General features: G+C 36.3%; 1 protein-coding gene across 13 annotated transcripts in view; it reads right to left on the bottom strand.

The window, feature by feature from the left end:
* The window catches only part of PIK3C2G (phosphatidylinositol-4-phosphate 3-kinase catalytic subunit type 2 gamma), a 333,879-nt gene that overhangs the window by 116,812 nt on the left and 200,920 nt on the right, over positions 1-16,147 (bottom strand). For all 13 annotated transcript variants that reach the window (XM_080599406.1, XM_080599408.1, XM_080599407.1 and 10 more), the window contains 2 exons: positions 15,056-15,186; positions 7,730-7,918 (listed from right to left, as the gene is read on the bottom strand). In XM_080599406.1, the coding sequence (XP_080455532.1) occupies positions 7,730-7,918; positions 15,056-15,186 (320 nt within the window). The remainder of the gene's footprint in view (positions 1-7,729; positions 7,919-15,055; positions 15,187-16,147) is intronic.

Here is a 16,147-nt window from a genome sequence, read left to right as displayed (position 1 = left end):
GAAATCACTTTAGGACTAAGAAAAACATCTTCATTGTTTGGATACTGGGGGCAAACCTGATTTCCAGGGCTTGCTACAATGAATATGTAATCATTTCTACATACTGAAAACTCAAGAAGCACAGAAGACGAAACGACTGTATCACAATGGATTCAATATTACAGTGTTTAGGGCACCCTCCTAAGAAGCAGGAGTTCATCTTAAGTATGTATATCTGATCAGTTTTTGAAAGGTTTTGAACCATAGACACCAGATTCCTGAAATGACCTATGAAAATGGCTTCTGAAGACAAAGATTCTGGCATCTCTCTCCCTAGCTGTTTTAATAATGTCAACAAAATATCTAAGAATTTAGCTAAAAATGCAAATCAAAACAAACAAAAAACAACAACAAGCACTTAAAAATTATTGACCCTTTCTTTGCATAGTTATAAAATGTGATTGAAACTGGTAATTTTTATTCAGATTTCCAATTACTTTTAGTTGTGGTTTTTTTTTTTTTGCTGTTTTTTGGTTTGTTTGTTTGTTTTGTTTTGTTTTGTTTTTCCACTCCTTTAAAAACAAGCTATTGGTCAATAAATAAGTGAATAAAACTACAGTTTTATACATCCTCATTCATCTGTTTGACTGCATTGTAACATATTGTAGCTTTCTTCTTTTAATAATTATATTTGTATGTCCTCTCTTCAGGTAAAATAAGTTCTCCACCAACGGGGATTGTGACTTGTAAGTTTATCCCAGGTTTCTATTCTCAGGAATGCTATTGAAGAAAAAACAATATGTAAATGATGGTTGGTGTGTATAATCCTCAGCAGCAGTTCACACCATGAGGAACTTCAGATTTCCCTTTCACAGCCTGTCTTGCAACCAGATTCTCCTTAACTTATTAAACTGATTTCCTTTGATATTTAACCTCAATAAACCTTTTGCTGTTTTGTACTTTCCTCCCTACATGATACCAGTGATTGATAGCCATCCATATTATAACTTCTGTCTAAGTAGTTGTAAATTGCTGGGTCTCCCATGAGATTTTAAGATGGCTCCTGAAAGAGCTGAATTTTGAACTGGATGAGCATACACTACAATTTGCTTTAGAAGTAAGAACAACTTTCAGTCCTTGATTTTTTTCATATAGATAGCCAGTAAGGAGCTATTTATCTAGCTGCACCTTTCAGCTAAATCAGATTCAAACAGAAAACTAAGCGCTGCTGAGGCATCCTGTGGATTTGTGAAATTCTCTTGAGATTTTGGCATCTGCCAGTGGTGGCTTTGATTGTAAATGAGAAATAGATGTGCATTTTTTTAAAATTTTTTTATTTTTAACAGATATATTTGTTGCGCTGCCTCAATGTCCTGTTTTTGGCAGGGATAGAGTTAATTTTCTTCCTAGTAGCGGGTATAGTGCTGTGATCCGGATTTAGGATAAGAATAATGCTGACACCATACTAATGCTTTAGTTGTTTTTGAGCAGTGCTTACACTAAATCAAGGACTTTTCAGTTTCACATACTGCCCTGCCAGTGACAAGACTGGGGGTGCACAAGAAGCTGGGAGATTGACACAGACGGGACAGCTGACCCAAACTGACAGAAGAGATATCCTGTACCTTACAGCATCATGCAGAGCAATAAAAATTGGGAGCGTTGGCTGTGGGGTTGGGTGGGTGGGCTGGCCGCTGCTTGGGGACTGACTCGGCATCAGTTGGCAGGTGGTAAGCAATTTCACTCTGCATCACTTGCTTTATATATTTAATTATCACCATTACCGTTATTATATTGTTATTATTTTCCCCTTCCTTTCCTATCCTATTAAACTGTCTGTCTCAACCCATGAATGTTTACCTTTTTCTTTTGTTTGTTTTTGATTCTCTCCCCCATCTCACTGTGGAAGAGGGGAGTAAGCAAATGAGGAAATGGCTGTGTGGTGCTTAGCTGCCTTTGAGGCTAAACCACAACAATCAGATAAACCTATCCTGGAAGATATTTGTTAAGTAAATGGCACTCTACATTTCAGTACATTTTCTAGCATGTGAGGACCTCTGTAGAGAATAGAATGGCCTTTCATGATGAATTTTTTAGGTTAGAGGCTTATAAAATGCCACATATTTCTGCAAATCCCTTTATATTTCTAGTATAAACTTTATGTTCTGTTGCATTTTCAAAAAAGAAAGATTAAAGTCCTAAGAAATACATTTTATTAAGTCTGTTAGAAACAACGAAGGCTGAGCTAGCAAACTTACTGGAATCAAGATACCAATTCAAGCTCCAAAAAACTCTAGATAGTAAAGGATATCATGTCACTGACAGCTACAACCAGGCCTGGTGAGAAAGTATGGAGGAACTTTTAAAAATAATATGCAGATAAGTTTTGAGTGACAGTTTAAGTATTTTAAAAGTAATTAGAAATGTAAAGAATAACAATTAAGGAATCCCTTTAGTTCTAGCATTTCTGTTACAGATAACATCAGCAGGGCTAGTTTGTTTTTTGTTGATTTTTTTTTTTTATTCCTCTGAAGGCTTCTACAGAAAACACTATGCAAGCACATGAAAATTAGAAAATGGCAAGGCATAGAAGAAAGTATAAAAAGAGAAAAAAAACAGTATTATTAAAAAGGACATTGTGTTTTTGTAATTTTCAGTTGAAAGAAACTCATTGTGATACGGATTGTGAACCCTTCCCATTCCCACACACTTTAAAGAAAGAAACTTTGTTATCAGTTGCAAAGTCAATGGTCTGACACACTAGCTCTTACGTTTTGCTGATCTATTGGTAGATGGATCTGTAGAATTACTCATAGAAAGTATATTTTAAGTAATGTTCATATACAGTGTCTACAAGAAATTTTGTCTAAACAACTAGTAATAGGTTTAAGATGTCACATATGGGAATCCATATCCTAGGAGAAAACAAGGGAAAGAAGAAACAAACAAAAAGTACTCTTCCATATGAAAACTGTGTGATCTAGAAGGTCCCTGCCACTGCAGAGACAAACTCTGTTCTTTGTTACATTAGAACAAAACAAAACAAAAAAAATAAAATGGAAAACTATTATTTACATGTTTAACCATCTGATTAGACTGTACTTTCATGTACAGAAAGCATGCCATACCCTACATAGTAATCCCTTGCTGTTTTTGCTATTATAGCTGTCTATTGTAGTACTTCCATATTTATTGCCAAGCAAGCTAACAAAACTTTAAGGCAATGAAAAAAAAAAAGGAATTAATCACATTTTTTTGCTTAATGTAAAGAGTTGACTATTCCTAACAATGCATACATCCCCAAATAAGTTATCACTAAATTTCATGTACATTACTACAAAACAGTTTAATAAATTTATCAGTAGTATATTCAATGTATCAAAGTATAAATTTAACTGTAGATTATTGTTTTGTTCTTTACTTCTTTGCATAAGCCCATGATTGCTGTCCACATTGATATACAGCTATGGTCCTTTAAACCAAATAAGATGCAGGCAGGCAAGATATGCTTTAGCTGCAGCTGTTTGACAAATACTCAACTGGAAATTCAGTTGTAGACTTGCACTGAACAGTTCAAATTCATTTAAAAAACAACAACAACAACAAAAACAATGACAATCTGATTAAACACTTCTAAAATTAATTTGGCTTTCAAAGATGTGTGAACCAAATCTGGTTTCAAAATATCACATTTTATTATAATTACTGGTTAGAAAGTGAGTTTCATATACATTGGTATATAACCTAAACTCTGCAGCTCAACAGATATTCTGCTAAATAATATGAAAATGAACAGTAATACTTTGAGTGTCAAAGGCTAAGGGGTCCCATAACAAAAAGTACATTATTCCTGGCCAGGAAGGAGTAGGAGGGAGCCTAAATTCTGCTATTTGGGTTAATGAATTCATTTTGCCTTTCATTTTAGTTAATTTGAATAGCAAAATAACCTGACAAAAATTTACAGGTATGATTGCTTTATACATAGGCAAAACATTCATGTGCTAGCAATACATCAGATATGATAGCATTTCTAACACTGTCTTTGGCTTCTCTCTGTCATAAAGAAAATTCTCTGAATAAACAAGCACACTGGTGCCATTTCCCTGGCTAGTCTGCCATGCAAAGTAGATACAGCCAGAGAAACGTCTAATTCTGTTAAAATTTCACTTTTTACCAAACCCAATAAGTGAAGTCAACAGTAAAATTCACAGGGCACCAATAATCAATGCTGGGTATGAGGGACCATCTCCTATACCTTCAGCCTTTGGAAAAAAAAAAATAAATTCTGGCAATGGCTTATAATCACCCTTCCCTGAAATTAGTAGTAAAACTAAGAGTATAAAATCTTAATCTGCACTTCCCCATGCCAGCCTCTTCATCCCATCTTGATTAAGAAAGAAATACTCAAGAAATACTAAATACTAAAGAAATACTCAAGAAATGCTAAAGAAATACTCATTGGTTTTTTTTAATTGTTTTTTTAAGTATTGGCTTCTAGGGCTTTAAGAATCAATGCACTCGACACAAGTCCTGGATGTAAGATTGCTACTGAATTTCCCTGTGAAATGTACTATGATTGTGCTTCCAATTTATGAATGTTCTTCCTTTCCACAGAATAAATAAGTATGGTATCATTTGGCTGCCTTGAGATATGTCTGCAAAGTTGAAGAGCATAAGCAGAAGGAGAGACATGCCCGAAGAACAAGAAACATCTATTAAAGTGTACATTTAACTGTATAGCAAACGATCTAGAAGTATCAGAATGTTGAAAAGAGAGCTTTAACTCAGATGCAGGATAACCAGGCTTGATCTGATGGTTCATGATACCTCTCCCTAAGCTCTCTGGCGTTGCCTTCTAACCCACACAATGAGTTAGCACCTCCAATAATTTTGATTTCTTTATCCTTGCAAATGTGAGCTTGAGCTTAATCATTGAGATAGATGCTTATTTGTTCTGAGAATGGTAATTTAGAGTCACCAGCCCAAGGCTTGCAAAAGTGACTAGTGATTTTGAGTACCCTCCCTAAACAGTGTAAAGACGTAGCACATTCCTGAAAGAATTCAGCTTCTCTTTCAGACACTGCAGACTGAAGTCCCAGCAAAGGAACATCCAACATTCTGAGTGACTGGAAACTCTATTACAGTACTACTCACAATATGGTATTACTTCTATATGTCACAATTTACAACATAGAGATGAACTGTGGATCTCCTTGCTACAGACTGTCCTGGAAGTTCAATGTCTACATGGAATCCATTTTTATTTTGAAAAAAAAAAAGTCATAGAATAAAAATATAAGAGGGCTATTAAACTTTAAAACCTCTCTGAGTTGTGGATTACTGGAAGATAGGGAAGTAGCATAATGTCTTATGTTTGGTCCATTGTTATTGTCTTTCCTAGGTTACCATCAGAGATAGGATGCACTAGACTCAATTTTGGTCTGATTTGGTGCAGCTGCTCCTGCATTCTTGCATTATGCTAAGGAAATGTATGCACAAAGATCAGCCCTAATTTGATTAACTTACCTATGATATGGTAGTGATGGTAACACAAGTCCTTAAAATAGACACAAATATATAGAGTATTTCTTTTATATTCTGCTCAAGTTTTACAAGAACACAGACCTTTCAGCTGTGTCTCAATAATCAGAAGAAATCAGAGATCTGTTTTGTTTATGATAGAAATCAGAAACTGAGCTGATGAATAGTCATAGCCAAGTATAATACAGGATAGAGATGAATGAACTTTCAAAAACATCTCAGTTATGGAGCTTACAATTCAAAGTCAGTGAAGGTAATGGTGAAGGGAGGTTGGACTGTATCCAGTGCTATTTCACTTTTCCAAATGATTGAAATCTGAGGAAAACAGAACCAAGACAAGAAACCTCAGAAATACTTTTATACAGAAAGTACTTCTCTCCTGCAATCCACTCTCTCAATTTGTGTATACATGTCTCTCGGCAGTTGAATCATGCAACCTAGACATCTTTGAAATTAGAAACCTTTAATGAAATGTAATCCCTCTGTTTCTGAATGTTAGCTTCCCAGTTGTTCATGCACCTATAAAATCCTGGGGATATGTGGAAGACAGAATACTTTTTAAAAAATTTTTATTTTGTTAAAGATTTGTACTGTGATCCACAACTTTTCATAGCATTAGTGTGAAGCAAAAAAACCCAACAGATGGATGTTATCTTTGTTGAGAAAGAAATTATAGGGACAAACAAACTAAGGTAATGATCAGAAGCCCTTATTCTTTGGCACTCCTGCAGGTGCCAGTGACACCCAACAGTGGCACCAGGAGAGACAAAGTGATGACATTTTTTTGTCTTTCCATCCCAGCAATCTTTGCCAGAATGAATAGCATGTATGCAGCATCCAGTACACACTGAGAAGCTTTGTGACAGACTGACTCATATTTAAAATCCTGTAAAGCACCTGACAGGGCTAATCTTCTTCACCACACCCTGATGAAGAGCTGCATCTTCGAGGAACAATCAAGCCCTTTGCAGAAATGCCATTCATACAAGGTAACAAAATTTGACAAAAGGTCTGATCTGAAAGCCTGGAATGCTCTGATGGGGTGTGGAAGACAACACGCTGCCCACATAATCCTTTCTACATGGATCTTCTATAAATTATTTTATAATTTTTCATAATTTAATAATGGTAAATAAAATCTTCCTAATATGTTCCAGACCCTGATCTTTCAGGATCTTTGCTTCCATCATTCCCACTAAACATACGACATATACACAAACATGTGAAACTTCTAATATTTCAGTTTGTTCTTATATAAAGCTGAGATGCAGGTATTCTTAGGAAATCACTTTCAGAGGGAAATATCAGTTAAAAGTTAGCTTTATATTATTAAATAACTATTTTTTTTAATAATGTGGAGGTGAGTGTATACAGTCCTTTCTCCACAAGTGAAGTTCTAGGTGAAGTAATTTTTTTTCTCTAAATGTGCTATGTATAATATGGAACTGAGATTGCAAAGCAGGTGCAGCTTGTGCTTATCCAGACATGTACGGGCTTGATAAACCAGATTTGCTCAGTCATTTCATCTGCAGGTTTAATGTTTTCACAGGTAGATCACTTAACACAAAACACCTCCCAAGCCTTTAGAGGAAACATAACTGCTAACAAAATTCTGTCCTCTGACACTTACTATTATTACATCATAGGCAAGACTATCCCAGACATCAGGAAAGCCTCCCAACAGACTATCAGCTCCTGGTGTAAGAAGTGGGGGTGGGATCACGACAGAGGTTACTCAAAGTAGGGGGAACCGACTTCAAAGTTTCTTCTTCAAAAAGATGGGCTACAGGTGGGTCTGCACGTATTTACACAGTATCACTGTCTGGAAGCACAGTTTAGTCCTCGTTATCTCCTATTACTCACTTCATGTCTGCACAGTAGTTTGAAGACATGGAGTGCTACGTAAATGCTAAGTATTTGACTGATCACCTGCTACCAGAAACTGACTGAATCGGCTATACAGCATGAAATACTCTTTTTATTATCCTGAAAAATAGGAAATCTTCTCAGCCAAGAAGGCAGGGCCAGCATGTTCAATTTAAGGTTATCACAGGAGCTGCAATTACATCTTCACTTTGACACAGGGACAGAATCAAAAGCACAATCACTGAAACAAAGCATGATCCTATGCTGAGCAAATTGAACTGCTGAATTAATCAGCAGCATGCGATCATTCTGCTTTTTTCCTACTTCGTTAATTTTCCCTTACCTGAAAGTCAGGAGCCCGAATGCCTCTAGAGGGTTAGAAAATCTCCACCTCCTCATGACAGAATACATTTCTGATACAGTTGTTCGATCCCAACTGGGTGCACTGCCCAGTACCAGAGGAAGGGAGCAATTTTGACTATTGCAGTAGTAACGATAAAACCATAAGATTCTTCTCTGTTGCTCTGAGAGTCTGGAAGAGAAGATTAGAAATTCAGTTTGAAATTAAAAGCACCTGGAGCTTTGTGTAGCAACAAACTTTATTGTACTGGGGGGCCAAGTCATACAGAACACTGTTTTTTGGCTAAGTACATGTTTTCCTTGGGGTAGGATATCATTTTCTGCAGACCAGCTTTTATAAGAAAAGTGATACTTATACTCTCGATCTGTCAGCCTTGGGTCATATAAAAATGAAGTGTCAAAAGACACACACATATGGTTATTTCACTTTCCAAGCACTCTCATTTTTCTTCTCCACTCTGTTGTTAGTGTTTGTTTGTTTGTTTTTACTGGGATTTTCTGACAGGGACAAAGAAGGTGCAGTCTTCACTGGATAAATTATTGTTACCTCCATCTGCCACACATCATCTCTAATTAAGTAGCATAAAAACTACACATACAACACTCCTAGTCATAGCTTTCATTCTTGCTCTTCCTTTGACTAACACAGGCATGTCTGTTTCTAGCATACTTGCAATAAAAATGGGGTTTAGGTACATCCATGCACGTACCCAGGAACATGACAGCACATGCTGAGATGGCTGAATAACAATGATAAAACGGCCAGATAACACACAATATTTCACCATAATAACTGCTTCAAAATAATAAATCCTAGGTTTTGGTATCATCAGAAAACAGAAGAAGAAATCCCCTGTGAGAAGCAAGCTCAGACAATCTCCTAAATTTGATATCAAGCTTTCAAAAGCAAGCTTTGAAAGTGCAGAATGGTCTCCAGTTGATACAAATCATTACTGAAGCCAAGACAGACATCAGTTTTCTTGGTCATAGTTGATCAGACTGGTGATCATCTACTTAGTAAGATAACTTAAATATGACCTTAAGCTGATCTGGATATTTCAGAGCAAGGTGTAAGAAACTTTGTAGAAGGCAGTAAGCAAGTAGCTTATTTCCAGCCAAGTATTTCATTGTCCGAATGTGTATAAGCTGGGCTCAAAATCCAAGCATTTCCATACCTGTCAGTATCTTCTTCCTCCTATTTGCAATGATGTGGGGGCATTCTTAGCCAAAATAAGTATCATTGTCCTTCTCAAATTCTCAAGATTGTGGCTTTCACAGCTTAGAGCAATGAGCTCCTTTGTGGTTCTATTTTCACCAAGCAACTTTTCTTTTTTTACAATTTTAAATTGCCAAACATTTGGAACAGAGAGTGGTAGAACAGAGATATCTTTTTTCCTTTTCTTTAATGCCACAAGAATGTTTATTCCTTTTCTTTAGGAGAATCAGCTTATAAATGTATGAAGAAGAAGAAGAACCTACCTCTCTGATAAAAATTCTGTCATGTCTTTTAGCAACCATTTCGAGAAAAGTATCATTTAAGCAGTCATTTTAAGAAACTGTGTCAGAATTCACAGCATGTCTATTTTGACAACAGATAGATGTTTCTCTCTGTGAAGAAGTCACACAGAAAAAGAGATAAAAGTAGGCCTAAGACTTTATTATATTTTGTTTTCTTTTTTATTCAGATGGTTTTCTGCAGGACAGTTCAGCTAAAGGACCCCTTTTGTATGCTGACTTTAAGCAGGGACTGAAGCTTTCAAACAGCATCCTCCAAACTAGACAATCCGTTGTTCAGATTAAAGCAGCTAAAACCTCCACTGAATTTACAAAGGGAGATACGAAATCAATCGTTGTATTAGGTTTTCTAAATAATACATTTCTCCCTTTGACTTTGCTTTAGAGGCAATGCCATTTTCTCTTTCCATGTTTCTACAATAAATTCGATTAACATATTTTAAAGATTAGATTTACATATTTTAAAGATTAAAGATGAAACTAAAGGTTAGGGTATTTTTATTTTTTATTTTTTTAATTTTGAGATTTTCATTTCATTTTCTTAGTTGTACTAAAAGTTTACACATACGTGTGATGCGACATTTAAGATAAGCGGTAAAATTATTCTGTGTACATATAACATCTGCAGATTGTTATGCTACTAAGGCTATTTTTTGTCTAAAATGGGTTAAGATACAATAAACCCTATTCACTGATAAAAATGCAGTTCATTGGGCTTTTTCATTTAACATCATTACGTCTATGTTTCCCTCTATATTACAGTTATTTTAAAACATATAGTCTTCTACTCAACACAAAGGAAAATACAGAAGAAAAAAATCTTACTTAAAACCTAAATAATTCAGTAGTTTTCATTTTGATAATTTTTTTTTAATCCTTTTAGCTAAATGAAGGAAAACAGCTTCTGTGGAAGATTTCTTAGCTGCTGTTAATTATCACTTATTTTGTGGAGAAATGGTAAAAAAAAATAGTTTAAATGCTTCTGAGTGTTCTGAACATTCATGCTCAGTCCTAGAAAAGAACAAGACAAAATGGCAAAAAGAGAGTCAGGAAAGCAAAACAAAGATAGAAAATTCAAATTTCTGTTCCTCAGTTCCATTTCTCACTTTCTCTTCTGTGGGCAGATAGTGAAGTGTGTAGTATTACTGCCTTTTTTTAGACCTGTACTATCTACCAGGCTCTAAGTAGCCATTTTAATCACAATTCACAGCAAAGGCAGTCTTGTGATGACTGGTAGGCAAAGAAGAGTCCTATTAGACAAGTGGCAAAAATGAAAAGAAAAAGGGAAGCAGAAACAGCAGAAAAGGTAGAAGGAAAATGATGAATGAAGGAAAGAAAGATGGTAGAAACGAGACTGTCATCTTCCTGGCTTCAGACCAGTCTGATCCTCCAACTGGGAGCCACTGTGCACAAGCAGGCTGTACTGTGTTCGAAGAGCAGCCATTGTCCCAGATGGCTAGTTTTCTGGGGGGTTGTGTTTCCACCACAGTAATCCTAAAAGAAATCAAAGGCTCACATCTCAATTGTTTTCAGAATTCAGCCAAAGCGGCTGGCAGTGACTAATTAACTCTCTTAGTCCATCCCCCCTGCCCCTCATGTGGTTTGGTGGTGACGCCAAAGATCACATAATTTAGGGCTGTGAGGAGCACGAGCCATATGTTGAAGCTCACTTCCTTCGTTTCCACTGACACCCTCAAGTGACCCACCACTAATCAACATCCAAAAGATGCTTGCCACAGGGACCAGCATTCTGAGAGCTAACTACCAGAGAGACAAGGGTTTGAGAGTCAGCTGCTGTGAAGACCATATGCCTCAAATAGCTACTGGGAAGACCTGTGTGTGTGTAATAGGAAGGGGTCCAAACACCATCAAGCAGAATATGGCTGTGAACATGAGGGCTTTTCTGTCTGGTCGTCAGCAGCTGGGGAAAGAAGGAAGATCTGGAGCCAGCTACTAGATAAAATGAGCTCAATTTCTGGAGCAATTGATATTTTAATGCTAAAGATTTAGATATAAATATGTATGTTCATGGATATATCCTACTGGCAGACTTTGATCCTGATCAGGCAGAGTGGAAGAACAGAATCGCACTCTCTGTGCTGTCTATTTTTGTGAGAGTTCTGTGTGTTTGTGTATGTGCTGGTAAGGCACTGCCTTGTGTCTTGGCTGATTTGTGTGGTTAGGTGTTTGTCTGTACTATGTGTGCCTACCGGGAAAAAGCATTCCACCTCTCTAATGGCTGAACCTGGGGACACGAAGCCATGGCCACGTTGCATCCACAGTGCTATTGGATTTGATAGCCTGTAACAAGGACAGCCATGTGGTTGTCTGGTTTTAGCCATTTTCTCCTTTCTCTACCATAGGGTTTAGAACATTTTGTGTCCATTCACTTATTCCCTCTGCTTTCAGTAGAATGACTAGAAGGACAGCGTGTGAGAGGTTTCTTGTGTCTTCCATCCACGGACACCTTTTTATTAAAAAATCATATCTGAGACTTATAGGCCTGAAGCTTCATCAGACGTGTTGTTACTGAAATGTTACCTAGATTTCTCCTTTTTTCTTGACACATGAAGGAAGGAAGAGAACCTGAGATTTCATGGTAATAATGTGTTTGGATACAAATATATTTTTAAAAACTTTAATAAAACTATCTTGACTAAGGAAGGTAACAAGAATGCTTCTGATATTGATACAACAGAAAATCGTAGGCTGTCAGATTCCTCTTGACCAGAAATTGCTTAATAAAAATAGACCTCCTTCATTCAAACCCCCAAGTATGCCACCCTTCACCTTGATGATGCATTTGCTAGACCATCTTGACCACAAGATGGGATAACTGAAAACAACAAGCTGTGGGAAAAGCCAGGACTACCATTCTTTTTCCTCCAAGAATGTTATTGAACTTATTGAAGCCTTAGCAGCAGCCACTTGAATCTGTCTTCTGCAAACTTCCCAGCTGGAAAAAAAAAAAGGCATGCATGCCTCCTGTAAGTATTACCACCTCTAATGAACTTCTAAATAATTCAATGAACAATAAAGCATACTGTATGTTACAGTGTAACACTCTGTAACATCAACTCCTGGGAAAGGAAGTGAAGGAAGCTATAGATGGCTAAATAAATACAATAAAGCCAGGAGACAAAAAAAAATAAAAATAAAAAAGCCATTTCAAAATGACATGATTAGTTCTGGAAATCATCGTGAATGACCACAATCTCATTTGTTTCCTTTAAAACCTGAGAAACGTCATCACAGACCAGATCATTGGTCTATCTCTCACCCAGTGTTTTGCCTCTGACAGCGGCAACCTGAGATGCAATTTAGGCAGGGCATGCCAGCCTGGCCACTTTTGGGGGTTTCTTCCCTTCATATTCCCAGAGAATTCAAAATTGTTGCATTAGGGATGTTATAGTCTCTACCCTTCCTTGATCTTTGTAATACCTGCTTATGAACCTGTTAGCCACAAACCTGTGGATAGCCTTTACGAATCTGATGGTATTGTCTACCTCCCCAGCTTTGTGCCAGTAGATTTTAGAGGTTCACCGCTGACTGCTTGAAGTACTTTCTTCCATTTATTGACAATAGATCTACTTCTGCCATGGGATATCCCTAGCTTGAATATTGTACCTTCCTTCCTTCCTTCCTTCCTTCCTTCCTTTCTTTTCTTCCTTGTCCACCACCATCATGCTTTTGGAAATATTAAACACACCACTCTCTCTCAGCCTTCTCCTCTCTATATAAGAAATCTCAGATTTTTTAGCTTTTAGCTTCTCCTGATTAGGCTACTACTTCATCCCTTCAAACATGTTGATTACCCTTCTCTACCTTTTCCAGTTCTACTGTGTCCTTCCTGAGTTGTAGATGCAAGAACTACACAGCATACTCAAAACACTGCCTTTCATGGTTTTAGACAGCAGTGAAATGACATACATTGGCTTCTCCTCTACACCCTTCTTGATGACACCTAGTATTTTGTTGGTGTTTTTGATTGCTTCTGCACATTGTACTCATGAGTTCAGGGAAATATCAGCAGTAATTCAAAGATGTATTTTCTGTGTTGTAGCTGCAGGTTTTGAATTCAGCATCATGTACAGATGTCTTAGATAATTTTTCCTTAAATATATCCTTTTAAATTTACCCACGCTGAAACTCACTTGCCATATTTTTGCCTGCTTATTTTTGTAAGGTCCTTTTGGATGTCTCCTCCATGACACAGCTTCTATCTGGCAGAGCTTAGTACCATCTGCAGAGTTGGAGATTTCACCATACACTTCCTTCTCCACATCATCGATGGAGATACTGAATAAAATTGGTCCCAACCTTGAGTACAGAGGGACTCTACTGCTGATTACTCCATTCTGAAAAGCCACCATTAAATGTCCAGACTTTGTCTTTAACCAGTTTTACTCTATACCCATGAACACTTTCATTAACAATCTGATGTGGAACCTCACCAAAGTGTCTTGAACATCCAAATACTTTATGTTCACCAAATCCCCCAAATCCATGCACCTTCTTACAACCTTCTAGAATATCAGCAACAGGTTGGTGAGGCAGGTTTCTGTTTACAGAAGCCACATTGGCTCTTTGCTGACAGATTTCTCCATGCTTAGCTAAATGCTTAATGATCTTATTTCTTCTCACAGAAGCCACCATTTTACTACAAACAGAGGTCAGATGCATTGACTTGAAGTACCCCAAATCATTTCTAGAGCACCTTTTGCAGGTGGGAATCATGCAGACAACTTGCCGGTGCCCTAGCACAGTGGCCATTTGTGATAAAATACTGTCCTCCCATTCATATTAGAAATAAAGACCACAGACCCCATGAGTAACAAAAATAACTTTACATTATATTCTGTCTTTTTAAAAGATGAAGCAAACATTAAATTCACTTTTTTTTTAATTAAAAAAAATAAAAAAATTTAATTTAATTAATTATTTTTTTATTAATTTAAAATTTTATTTATTAATTTTTTATTAATTTAAAAAAATTAATTAAAAAAAAAGGAAATCAGCATAGAAAAGCCTTCTTAGCAGATATATCACACAGAGAGCTAGACTGGCTTTAAGTTATTTAGTTATTGCAAAACTAATGTATCTTTCGAACTTTGATGAAAGATTAATTTAAATAATTAACTGTGACTGGTGTAATGACTTTCCATAACTATTTATGTTCCTAATGCCACTTCGATTATATCTAAAATTATTTTATATAGTACATAATCCTAATTGCTTATGTAACCTGAGCATACTTATCTTCCTCAATATATACAGCGCATTTTGTTTCACTTTGTCTTTATTTGTATTCTGTTTAAAGCTAAACTTTGCATACTTCTTTCCTTGTTTAAAAAGAACCTAATACGGGTTGTTTTAATGATTATATGCTATTACTATAGCTTATTAGTCTGAGTAAATTATCAATAGGGAATACTGATTTTCACTGAGTCTAAAGATTTTCATTCTAATACTGTCATAGACTTATCACATCACTTGAAAATCTTATCTTTTGAATCAAAAATTGGTTTCTCCCCGCAAAGACATGAAAAGATATAATGATAGAGAGGTAAAAACAACCCTTTTCTAAAACAGTAAAGTACACTGCCACTTCCAGGGGCTTATTTAGGCTTTGCTGTGATCTATTCTCTCATTTAGAGGTGCTACTTCTCAAATCAATCATATTATGCTCCTTTAGAGAAAAAAATGTTTTTAAAGAAGTGGACTCATTTAATTGTGATCAATAGAATAAGTACTTCAAGCAAAGATTCAGCAGAACTAGTTGGGTACAACTTACAGCAAGAGAGACTGTGCCTGTGAAAGTCTTGCAATATGCTTCAGGCACTCTTTGGTTGGCTCTTCAAGACCATCCTTTTTCTCTTCAGGTTCAGGTTTAATGAACTCCAAATTAGTTTCTGGAAAGTCAATCTTTATTAAAAAAAAAAAAAATACAAAAAAGACAGAAGCCCTCTTAGCGATATGTATTCTCAGATACATCTGTTAATAAATGTCATCCTGGATTTGTACAGGAAGCACACAAAATATGACAGAAGAGGAGGTAACTCTCTGAGGAGGTTCACTGCAAGTAATACTTTACTTAGAGAAGTTGGTGATATACCCAGCCCACGAAAATCAGTGGGAGCTTTGTCTCTGACATTCTTGAGAGAATTTAATCCACTGTATTTCAATTTTATTAGAACTACATGTACTCAAGGCTGAAGTTGTTTTTTCCTTCCTCCCTCCCTCTCCTGCTTTTTAATGAGATAGGTCTTAAATGAAAAGCATCCATTAGATTTTTTCTTTTTTTCAAAAAAAAAAAAAAAAACCTCTGATATGCAGTTTAACAGCTTAAGAGATGGGAATCAGATTTCTGATATCAGTTCCTGATGCTCAATTTCATATATGTTGTATAGTATCTACCAATATTTCATTCTTTGCACTTTCACATGGGCATCAAAAATTTAGGAAAATGTTTTTAAGATACAGAGAAAGAAAACATTCCACCAAAATTATGAATCTTGAGGTCACGGTAATCTGAAAATGTAGGTTGTTCCTTAAAATCCAGTTCAATTTGCACATCCCATTTTGGTTTGCTCACATCATAATCTCTTATCTATATATTTTCTGTATGTATATACATTAGATATGCATCACTCGTTTAAAGGCTAACAAAGTTTTTCCCTACAAAATGTAAGTGTCATGTTGGCCACATCAGAAAAGCAATCTTTATGGCAGTATTTCCAGTATGTTCACAAGTCACGATACTGTCACTTATATGGCAATAACTGAGAAGGGGATGGGGAAATGAGAGACCCTCCTTTCCCGTTCCTTTCAGCAGAGAAAGATGATAGCTGAGTAGCCATTTACTGTCTGGACTTCCTTTATTATT

Source organism: Anser brachyrhynchus (assembly GCF_964034855.1).
Source record: "Anser brachyrhynchus genome assembly, chromosome: 1".
Taxonomy (NCBI): domain Eukaryota; kingdom Metazoa; phylum Chordata; class Aves; order Anseriformes; family Anatidae; genus Anser; species Anser brachyrhynchus.
This window is presented reverse-complemented; position numbering and strand designations above follow the sequence as displayed.